The following is a 12,669-nucleotide window of genomic DNA, read 5'->3' as shown; positions in this document are numbered from 1 at the left end:
GATAGATACAGCGCAGGGTATAGATAGGGCGGGGAATGGGAATAGTGATGCCACACGTGTTGATGCGTAAGAATTGGGGGAAAAGAGGTCATCGGGCGGATGAATGCTGTCGAGTCTGATAAATAGACGGACCGACAGACAGATAGATAGATAGATGAATAGATAAACAGAGGGGATGGTGATGGAGAGATATAAAAAGAAAAAAAAGCTAACCGCTGATCAGGTCCATTATGACAAAATTTAGATATACAGTAGCGCCAACTCAGAAGAGTAAGCAGCTTCTGGACTCAATGATAAAAATAACGAAACATTAGAAAATTAACTTTAAAGTATTATTCGCGGAATGCGATAGAAAACGTCTGTAAACAATATTTTAAGAGACTCAAATTAGTTATACATTAAGTCACTCAATCCTAGAGATTTTTGCTACTTTTCAAAATTGGACAATTTTAATTAAAAATGAGCATGTACGAGTAGATAGTTTTATGCTTTTGTGCTTTACATCAACAAATCGTGTATCATATACAAATATAGAACTGGCATGTTAAAAACCACATAAATTCGATAACATAATATATTATAATAAAATACATACTAATACTAAGAGTCCAAATTATATGCCCTACAGAAAAGCTCAGTTTTAAACCGTTTTCTAAAGGTAAGTGGATTTTCACTATTTTTAGTTTCAATACTGATGGAGTTCCACAGTCGGGGGGGCATGGTGGTCAAAGGATTTCTCATGAAAAACTAACGATTTTGGAAGTACCCTTAGGATATTTAAGTTAGCAGATCTTAAATTCCGACTGGGTTAATAAAAGTGGATAAGTTCTTGAAGGTAAACAGGATAACGTTACCAATCGAGCTGCTTAGTTCTATATCTTTTGGAGTCGGTTAATGACATTATTATCACAACCATAGAGTAAGCTATTGCAATAATCCAGGCGGCTAAAAATCAAAGAGACAACAAGAAGTTTAGTAATATTAATATCAAGAAGCCTTCTAATAGCACCAACCTAATATACCGAGTACAACCGTAGCCATCGGTACAACTCGCAATTCCACGCAGTCGAAGTCGCCGTTTAAGCTGTTGTTGTTGTTGTTGTACCAGCACTGCAAACAAACCTGAGTCGAACGGGGCAGATGAAGAGCATTGCCCGAGTCACAAAACCGGGGCCAGATTTCGCGCTTACTGCCGTCCACCCGGTAATGAACACATCCGACATCGCTTGCCTTGATAGCGAGATCAAGACCCAAAACTACTAAGACACCAACGCCATCCGACTGGAAATGCTATACATGTACACACTCCATATTTAGTTGCACTCAACGACATTTCAGAGACCATAATAATTCTTAAAGGCGAAACTGTCTTTTTTTTTTTTTTTTGGTCACAAAAAGTGGATTTCAAATTGGAAAAGAATAGACTTTAACACGGTATGAAGGATAAATCCCGAGGTTCGGAGGAGAAATTCAACACCTGACCCACCCCCAAATAAATGTATCATGTGATAAATTACTTGCCGTGATGAGGATAACTATCTTGCACTGTAGTCACCCGCATCAATATGTAATGGAACATCATTATTCAATCAATTCACTTTAACCAAGTGTATAATATACATATATTATTTACCCCTGTAACACCAGGGAACGATTAAAGCTAATCAATAATTCTTAGCTTCTTGTGAATTAGAATAAGCAGCAACGAAAATCGACAAGTATAATATCGGCTAATAAATTCAACATTTTTGCCCCAATTTAACACTTAGTGAGTATGTATTGTTTGATGATCTTTCTATACACTGAGCCTTCCGACCGCTAAATAAATAAATGGATATAATATTAATTATAACAACAACAACAACAACAACAACAACAATAATAATAATAATAATAATAATAATAATAATAATAATAATAATAATAATAATAATAATAATAATCATAATCATCAACAGATGGACAGAGATTCCTCTTGACGACGACGAGCTTACATGCACATTCACTCTTCATTACGTATGTAACTGACTTGCCGATGAACGACAAACCGTCTATGTAATGAGTGACCGTGAAAAGGATTTCATTTAAGCCATCAGTAGAATTTAAGACATAACGGTTCTTCGAAACCTGGATATAATAGTAAGAATGATGAAATGCTATCCTCTTGAATCATTGAATAAGACAGAAACTTTAAGTAGGAGTATATGAGAATATATGAGGAGGAGGAGAAGAAGAAGAAGAAGAAGAAGAAGAAGAAGAAGAAGAAGAGAAGAAGAAGAAGAAGAAGAAGAAAGAAGAAGAAGAAGAAGAAGAAGAAGAAGAAGAAGAAGAAGAAGAAGAAGAAGAAGAAGAAGAAGAAGAATGCCGCTAGTTGTAAACCTTTTCATTGACGTTACTCTCATAGCAGCTCAGGCTTCCATTCAAACACCTCGAAACAAATTATATTATTGGAGAGAGCGGAATATGAAGAAACCACTGAATTCTTTTTCTAGTCAGGAAGCTAAGGTGTCTGAATGCAAAAGAAAAATCATATCAGTAAATGAGTTTCAATACGTTAACAAAAAAAAAACGGATTATATAATTTTACTCACATACACGCATACGCAGGGTGTGGGTGTGTGTGTGTGTGTGTGTGTGTGTGTGTGTGAGAGAGAGAGAGAGAGAGAGAGAGAGAGAGAGTATAATATTATTATAAGCTACAACTGTTGCTCTCAAGATGGAGGCCCCCACCAACTACCTAGATGATAATGATAATTTGAGATAATGAGATGTTTAGTTGTCCATTCGTCCAAAGGTAATTCATGAAATGACATTTCCACAAGATCGCAAGTGATGCTCTGACCGTGGGAGGCGGACGGAGGATACACCCCCCCCCCCCCCCAAAAAAAAAAAACCACTCGCACACAGTTTAAATGGGGGGGGGGGGGGGAGGACGACGTCAGAGATGAGTCAGTAGACACAAGTCACAGCTCTCAAGTTATTGACGGGTTTGATATTGTATTTTATTTCCCTTACCTCGTCTATTAAAAGGAACCTAGTTAATATTATTTGTACGCACAGCGCTTACAATATGACTTAATACGTCCATTTAAAATTCTTTTTTCTTTCTCTCTTTCATATGTGATGTTTACTCTGAGCGTGTGTGTTTGTGTGTGAGCTCGCGCCTCTCTCTATATATACATATATTTAGGTAAGTGTAAAATACAATACACCAGGTAAAATACGTCCTCAAAGCAAAACTGTGTACATTTTTTTTTAAATACAGTATTAATCTGTTATCACCACACCCAAACCCACAAGACACTCTTCTTATGATGAATAAGCAGGGCACGACAAACCTTAAACAAGCCACAATGATACCACATCGTACCCAGCTTGGAACAAAAAAAATCACAAAACAAAACGAATAAAAACCCAGACCTTTTCCCTAAATATACGCTGCTCGACATACATTATGTTGAGGAAGGAGAAAAATGGAACCAAAGCACGATAATTTTTCATATACATGCATTATGCAAGGACGGATTACTCGCAGATACAGAACCTACACAATATCACAATACGGCCATCTAGAACATTGGCATCCAGCACAAAAAGATAATAATAAAAATGCATAAAGCTCCTGTCCCATAGAATATAGATAGCTCTTGGAGCACATTTGACATGGCACACAATATACATTATAAAAATTAACACTAACATAATTTCAATTCCATTTAAAATGTAATAATACAAAATTATTACAAAAATGTAAATTATGATAAACAAACCTTGTGAGGTGAAACTACAAATAAGGTTTGTGAATAAAACTGTAGTATATATGTTGTTTTTCGTACTTTTCAATTACTCATTAATTTTTACTTCATATCAATAGGGCCGAAAGAGATGGGTTTTTAATTTTCTTTTAAAAAATGTTTCAGAAGATGTAAAACTAGAACGCAGATTAAACGGCAGAGAATTCCACACTGCAATGTAAGGATCGGTCTTCTAATTTTGTGACCCCCCCCCCCCCCCCCCCACCTTTTTTTATGTGCGTAAAAGATGCTGATTACACGATCTTGATGTGTGAGATGTAGAGTGTAATCATTAATAAAATCCCTCAGATAAAAATGCGAGCATTTGTTTTAAGAGTTGAAGTATAGAATTGCAATTTAATATTGGCGTCTTTGTCCGAAAAATTGTAATATCGCCTAACAGTACTAACATGCGGCATGTCCCGTCACCCGTCCTACATGTTAAATGTTGCTGTTGACCAGGGACCCCTTGTCTGTAAAGCGCTTTGAGCACATTTAGTGGAAATTGCACTATATAAAGCTCAATTAAAAAAAAAAATATTCAATTCCGACCCCATTAGGCAGCCAGTGAAGATCATAAACCAGTGTGGCTATATGATTTCTATTTTCCTTCAGTAAAACAATTGGTGCGCCTTGGTTTTGTGAAAGCTGTAGTTTCCTATAAAATATTACCAGGCAAGTTAAAAAGTAATGAATCACAATAGTGAAAAGAAGAGACTAGTGCTTGAATATACTTATATAATAATAATAATAATATAATAATAATAATAATAATAATAATAATAATAATAATAATAATAATAATAATAATAATAATAATAACAATATTAATAATAATAATAATAATAATAATAATAATAATAATAATAATAATAATAATAATAATAATAATAATAATAATAATAGCAATCTAACATGATTGAATTTCCAGTTTCCATAAATAGGGTAAAAGCTAATTAAACGCTTTATTACTATTATTACACTGGAATTTCAAGCGGGTGCTTTATCAACAGTGGCAACAGTCATCTTTACAGAAACGTGCAGATTAGCATACGAAATTGCTCTGGTTGGAATGTGCATACTAGATTGTTCACTCCCTTATCAAACCTTGGCATAAGCAGAACGAACACAAAGCTTCATTCGGCGCAGTGAAACATTATATGGATGTAGCACATCTGAGGCTATATTTACAGGAACACCATAAAGCGGAAAATTTAAAAAAACGCCCTCTCTCTCTCTCTCTCTCTCACACACACACACACACACACACACATTCTTTATTTGTTTACGAGCAAATGATCTCTTGCAGATCAGGATGATCAAAAGATCACTTCCTTCCGTCTGAAACTGTGTCAGATCACCCTGATCCATTTGTTTTGAGGACAGCAGCAATCCAAACCAAGACAGATATAGAAACATGACACTCATTCAAACTCCCATTCTTCTGCACAGACCCCTTGAAATTCAAGGTGAAAGGAGGAAACGACACGGAAACAACACGTTACTTTGTAATTTTTACCGACACTCGTTATCCTATGGTCTTATTCGTCACACGTGGGTCGCCCAAAGTCAAAGTGGTCTGCAATATTTACTTTTCCCGATGTACAACACAAAAGTCGGCACGTCAATACTTATCAACTCTTTCGGACATACAATACTGTTTGACATAAAGATTCTCAATTTTACACCCGTCTCAATGGAATATTTTTGAAAGCATTGTACGCATTATGCTGTACTTTATTAATCACTCAGGGACATAGCTCACGGGTTGCGACTAGTGCCGCGCTGAAGACCGGTCTGGACCGCGGTCCGACGGTCTTTTAGCTGTGAACCGAAGACCGGTCCCAGAGGGGAAGATCGGCGGCGGTCCTCACTTCTTATCACCTTTCAACTAGTGCGGGGCGGTCCTTGCAAGGACCACGGTCCTACGGTCTCGCGCCATAGCCTACTACTTCCCCAGCGATTCGTTGCTTCGGTTGCCTATCTTCCACCAATCACGACCCATCCCACTTAATTAATCGCACCCACCCCCCTTTGCCATACACTCAACGACACAGACGACCATACAGGCAGACGACCACCAACCTCCACTCCGCAAACCGCCCTTTCGTGTGTGAGTTGGGGGGGGGGGGGGGGGGACAGGGGGCGCCCCCCTGGGACGATTCCATTATACGGGGTAAATTTCAAAATTTACTACACCAAAATGATCGCAATGACAATGATCTATGGTGAAGGCATGACCCCTCTTCTCTAATGGGTTATTGTTTGAAATGTATGTGACTACAAAAGATGTGTGTGTTTGTGTGTGTGTCGAACCTAGCAAGTAGCAAATCCGATTTTTTGTTTCTTTTGTCCATCTCTTGTCACCACTCCTTTCTATCGCAGTGTTGTCATTTAAAATAATACAATAATATTAAAATTTCGTTTGGTGTTTTTACTAATCAAATAATACGAGTTTCATTAGTTTCTTCCTTCCAAAAAACCCAGTTATAACGTCTGAATTTTAAAAAAGTCCAATAGAATATTTGGGGACCCCGATAGCTCAGTTGATAGAGCACTCTCTTTATACGCAAAGGGCCAGAGATCGATCCCGGGTGCAGTCGATTTTTTTCTGAATCCCTGTCTACTCAGCAATGAATGGGTAGCTGAGTTTGTTAGATCTGGCGAAAAGTCACCATCGACCCCTCTTATCACCTCATCCACCCCCTCTTATTATAACTTCACGTCTCTCTCTTACTCTTCAATGCTCGCTGCCCTCTAATGTGTGTGTGTGGGGGGGGGGGGGGGGGGGGGGGGGGAGGGGGGGGGGTAGGAGTTGTGTGTGTGTATCAACGCCACGAACAACTCGATCAACGCCTTGGGCGATGCCATTATCTCCGTTAATGGGGATAAATTTCAAATTTTATTAAATTATCGAAGTAACAATGAAGTACGGTGAGCAAATAAAGAAGGCATCACCCCTCTTCTCTATTTAGGTTACAATTTGAAATGAGTGTGACTACTCCGTGTGTTTTACTCCTGTAGGCCACGGTTTTCATCGTGTAGCGGTCTTTAACGGTTCAAGAATGAACGATCCCACGCTCTCAAAGGTCAAACCGGTTCGAATTTCCAACAGTCTCTCAGGAATGTTCAATGTCGAAAAGGACCGGTCTTAGGACCGGTCCTTGCGGTCTTCATTTCCCAAGGACCGTAGGACCGTGGTCCTTAAGCTTGCCAAGGACCGCCCCGCACTAGTTGCGACTACAGAGTTACTCCCAGTCGCCCAGCCAAGACGGACATCTCGTTCTCCTCTTTGGAAGACTGTAGGGATTACTGGAAATAAAGGTTTACAACTCCCCCCCCCCCCCCCCCCCCCCCCCCCCCTAATTTATCAAACCATAATGTTTGAATCTCAACGACAACAACAAAAAATATAAAAAGAGTGATAGGGCATGTATCATTATTATTGAATTGTCCACCCATGCCTATCTTCTACTTCTATGGTTACTATCAACATAAAAGAACACAGATGTTGTCCACGATGATAATAAAAGAAATATACAAATGCCGAGCGCCATAAAATAATCGCTGTCCCATTACTGATTGGTTTGTCAGCAAAGACACAGGTAAGGTTGTGCGTCGACTCTCAGTCTCAGTGACAGGCCCGCAGCTACGGCTCATGAAAGAAATGAAAGTGTTGACAAATTAAACAAACACAGCACCCAGTCCCTGGCTATCTAGTTATCAAGTTGGACTAGTGGAACGTAGGTTTCACCACATCCCGATGGCGAAAAAGGCTTCACTGGAACTGAAAGGTCACACACGCACACACAAAAAGACCATATATATGAATATTTCAGATCCGCATTTATTTCACCCGCCGAAGGTAAGTGAGCAAAACACCTGTAACAATAACAACGAATGTGAGTTGTTTGGTCAGCAACAGAAGCAGCGCGAGCCAAGCATTACAATTCTAAATGATATCCTAGCCCCTTCATCAAGAAACTGGAAAAGAAAACTAATGAAAGCAAAGACGGAAGAATCTTTCAGAAATAGTAGCATTGATGCAAACTGTCTTAAAACAAGGAAAATAGAGAGAAAAATCAATTTCCTCATTATTCCCATCCCATTTTGCTGCTTGTGCATTTTCTTCACCTTAGTGTCTAACTTATTTATAAGAACTGAAGCACTTGAAATAAAAATAAAAAAATAGTATCAGTCTATAAGCTGCATACCGTTGGGCCCCAAAACATTTCCAAGAGAATAAAAGTACATATAGAAAAATGCAAACCTCATTTACTTTTAAAAATTATTCCAAATATACCTTCATCTCTACAAATCAAACGATGATAAACAGCTACTTTTCATGATATTTGATACAATGATTAAAGAATAAATGATAAAATTTCCCAACCCCCAAGTATTAGGAAGAAGACATGGAAATGATTAATTTCAAAACCATTTAAATGAAAGATTGAGTAGGAAAATAGTGCATCCTTTAGTACAGAGGCGGGTGAAATATGACACTGCTGTCCCAGATGTCCGAAATACCTTTATAGTTAATGTCAAACATACTAAGGACTCTTTCAAAAAGGAAAAAAATATTATTTTCTTTATTTCAAAGGATCCTAAGAACATTAATAATAATAATTAATTAATAACATATTAACGGTAGATTGCTTTAATACAAACACTCAACAATGAGAGTTAATTAGCCCATAATTGCATTCAGTTATCAGACTGCAAACAAATGAAACTGAAGTACAAAATTAAAATTGTGGTCAGGAATTGGACATATATATTGTCAACTTAAATATTATATGTGATGATTTCCATTATCAATCTTAACCATGAGACCAAATTTCATCCAATTCATAATTATTCTCCTCTACTATAGTTATATTTTATATCTGGAGTCCGCCCTCACTAGTACAGATTCTCACTTTCTTTATTTCTACCAACATGATTGGCTGCTGCAATTATGATTCAAGTCTGAATAGTGTCCTGTTGCTTTTCGGATTCAAACTCCTATATGCATATGTGTGCAAACAAGCTATTCGGACTTAACCTGAACAGTCTCCTGTGGCTGAATAGTTTTGTGGGTTTGGTTTTTTAAAAACTCAAAAATTTATTTTAATTATTGACAATGAACATAAAATAGATGCAAATGAAAATAACAGTACTGGTATAGTAACTATCAACAGTAGTCTAACCCACATGATTTAAACGTGAAAGACAAAATCATCGATCAATTGGAAGTTAATTTAGGAATTAAAACCCTTCGAAAGGAACAAACGTCAATCAAAGTAACTGTGGTCTAAAGGAAAAGCTTTTCAAATATCTTAACATGATGATAACCAAATAAAAATACAAATCCAGATAGTGTTAGACAGACACCAATCACATAGTCCGAATAAGGGATATCAACCGAGGCAGTGTGATATGAGAAAAAAAAAAAAAGAATTCTTCGGATACTATCAGTTCAATCCAAGCCCACTACATTCGCTGTGTCACCCCTGTGTTTGTGCATGCACATTGGAGTCCGAATAGCCATTCAAGCCAGATTGGTATAAAGTATGCAATACAACACACATGTTCATGCAATGGGGCACACAGCCACATGTGAGTCACAGGGGCAATAAGTGTCAAATGCCTTTCCAAGCTGGTGGCCGAGTATTGCCAAAATTGTCACTTACTACACTAAACTTCAACATCTCCTGGTCAGTCCTTACAAGTTGAAACGCCATACCAATACCGCTGATAAACAATGCCACACACAAACTATTTTTTGATAAAATCTCAGACTGATGGCAAATTCAATTGCCATTGGCATAGCTTCATTGCATTAAATCGGTTTCAGTGTCCGATTAATTTTAGTAACGATACATTCAAATTTGGCATTATAGTAAAAATCCAACCATGGCCATCAATCATTATAACACTGTCGTGTCATCTAAGAATGTCACTGACCTGGAAGTACTGAAAGGCTCAGTCTCATCTAACTCTAACTCAACAGTTTGATATTTGTTTCAAAAGTAAAAATAAATAATTAAATTTTACATAGACAGATTGGCCTTTCAAACCCACTTACCTTACTTTTAGATCTAGGATAAACTGTTCCAAGTCATGATAATTATACTACTCAAAACTTATCATTGCAAATCTCAAAATCAGTGACTTGGAATTCCCCCACTGGACAGCCTCTCGATAAGCTGACAACTGATTAAAACGGGACTTTAGCATGGTCACCGGCGGGCAACATTACCCCCCCCCCCCTCCCTTCAATCTTGATGAAATTGGCATAGGCATAGATAAATGAATTATCTCGATGCGTTTTCTTCTTTTTTTTCTCTTTCAAATTAAAAACAATCAAACTACAAATTATACTTGATAGAACATTGGTTTTAGATGCCAATCACAATCACACCAAAAGAAAGCTTGATCAGATCTCTGTTCTTTAAAATGATACCAGAACCGATTAGATACATCATACGATGAAAAATCAATGCAACAGTGTTATTCAAATTCTAACCCAAACTACACAAGTCCTCGCGCTCCACTTTTCCAATGGCTAATCGACACCTGTCTATAAGGCTGGGACTGGGACTCCAATTCTAGTAATAGTAAATAGCAATAGATAATTATACGTTATATCTAGCTCATCATTCAGAGTCATAGCTAGGAATGATAGATAGACAGTAATATTTAGCAATGAGTATAAGTAAAGCCAATGTATTTGTAAAGCAAAGCATGAGTCATGAGTCACACCTTAATTCCTCTAACTCTTAGTCTTAGACCATTTGACATTTTAACAAAATGAGAATAGATACTCACACATCTTGCAACACTCTTTTCGGATTGTTTTCATCCACTATTTGATGTTGGGCAACTGAATATCCGAAATAACTGTCTTTCGAGCCCTGTTTGATGATTGAAAACCGGGCGTCTAAATTTATGGCATCGTATAAATCCAAATGACAAAGAAAACCAATAAATAAAGTCAGATGTGAAGGAAAGAAAGCCGCCATCCTGCGGATAAGAATATTTTTACACGTTACTTCACACAAAAAAAATCCAACTTATTTTACTTTACGTGCTTCCTGATTTCACACTGAATTCCAGACAGGTGAGAACACAAGCCAAGTAACCGTAACAGTGTCATGTCAATGTACACCACACGTTTAGGACACTACCATAGCTTTGACACAACACACACTCAGGGTTGCCAGATCATTTTTGAGTAAGAGGCCAAACTAGCTACAGCAGGAGGCCAGATTCCTCGACAGGAGGCCAAATACCACCAAACCCTCCTTAGCCTCGCGAAAACTTTAGATTTGTTAAACAATTTATTTCCCCCATTTTTGAAGAAGAAAAAAGAAAATTAATTTAAAGGAAGACTCGCTGTACTCACCTTAATCAAAACACCATTTCACCATTGCAATTTGTCACTAGATTCTGTACATTTGTTGATATCGTTGAATTGTTCCTTTTAAACTTAAACAACATCATAGGTCACATTCCTAAGTTGTCATCAGCGCAACAAAAAAATAGCGAATAATTGACTTGAGACTCAGAGAAAATGTCACATACAACCGAATTATCACGATGGAAATAAAAGTTCATTCTAGAGGTCTACACACCTGGAGAACTCCTCAACAAAAGTAACCTTTTTACAAATTAAAATGAATTCAACAGGCTCGTTTCAACGAACCAAGAATCCATTATTGCGGCCTCTGAATTTTCTTCACTACTACCAGTAAATGTGCTCGATCCCGAAGAACACTCTTCGTTCTGGTTGTACATGGCAGCTGTAAACAAATCAATCATTTCTTTCGTAACTTGGAAATCCACACAACATTATCCAAGGAAACTCCTTCTCCCACTCTGAAGAATATTTTCTTCCACTGTCATAGGAGCGCTTCCATTTAGAGCTCATTATGAAACACTCAAAACACACAAACAAAAATAATATAAAAGAATATCAGCTTATGATAATTTTCACAATTGCAGCATACAGAACCACTGATTAAGTCACACGCACATGGTGAAGTCACAACAAATCAAGAGCAAATTGACTGAGGGCATTCGAATCAATTCTTAACCACATCACAAAATAAAGTCTTAATATCATCCACGAATAATCTAGATTAGATATTCCGCCGAAATAAAACAGTGAAATCCATTTAATATGCAGTGTTGATCGAAATCTAAACTAGATTCTAGATCTATACTTATCTAGATCTACTTCAGCAAAAGACAACACCGATCAACAAAGATTCGGTGGTGACGACAGACTAGAGATTTGATTGGTGGTGGCATCATAACGTCATCGTCATCGTCCAATTTTCGGTCTTGTCTTTGTATAGACCTTGACCTAATACTAACCTTCTTGTTGTCTCGACAGATGCTCATGCCACCCACGCAACCTTGCACCCACGCGATTGCGTAATAGCAGATATTCTATATTTAGAAGCATTAGCAAATGCAATCTCTGGTGATAGCACATGTTGCATTTAGAAATTTAGATTGCCGGTGAGGCTTTCCGGAAGCCAAATAAAATAAGTTTTACCGGTACCAAAGTAAAACGATATAATGGGGAAAGTTAGAGGAGGCCAAAAAGTAAGTCACAGGAGGCCAAGTGGCCAAACCAAATTTTGGGAGGCCAAATGGGTTGGGAAAAGGCCAAATTTCTCAAATTTGGCCACCAGGAGGCCAAACTAGCAACCCTGCACACACTTCCCACTGCAATCGAGACTCAATCGAGACACTGAGACACACGCGAATGAGAGCGACAAGCGCTCGAGCAAAATGAACCGTAAATTACCGAAATGATATTGCGGAGAGACTCTCTTCGGCTATTTTCTGGGGTTTTTTGTGTAAACAACCCTAATGTCAT

The 12,669-nt window shown here is 37.7% G+C and overlaps 1 protein-coding gene across 1 annotated transcript in view; it reads right to left on the bottom strand.

Annotated features, from left to right (window-relative positions):
- Window positions 1-12,549, bottom strand: part of LOC144964198 (integrin alpha-PS1-like) — a 96,948-nt gene extending 84,399 nt beyond the window's left edge. Inside the window, exons 1-2 of the mRNA XM_078898180.1 lie at window positions 12,508-12,549; window positions 10,608-10,988 (exon numbers count right to left, since the gene is read on the bottom strand). Of these exons, the coding sequence (XP_078754306.1) occupies window positions 10,608-10,801 (194 nt within the window). The 5' untranslated portion in view covers window positions 10,802-10,988; window positions 12,508-12,549. The remainder of the gene's footprint in view (window positions 1-10,607; window positions 10,989-12,507) is intronic.
- Window positions 12,550-12,669: the final 120 nt, after the last annotated feature.

Source organism: Berghia stephanieae, chromosome 2 (genome assembly GCF_034508935.2).
Source record: "Berghia stephanieae isolate SIO BIC M18660-M18661 chromosome 2, UCSD_Bste_1.3, whole genome shotgun sequence".
NCBI lineage: Eukaryota > Metazoa > Mollusca > Gastropoda > Nudibranchia > Aeolidiidae > Berghia > Berghia stephanieae.
The sequence above is the reverse complement of the archived record's forward strand: the minus strand, read 5'-3'. Positions and strand labels throughout refer to the sequence as shown.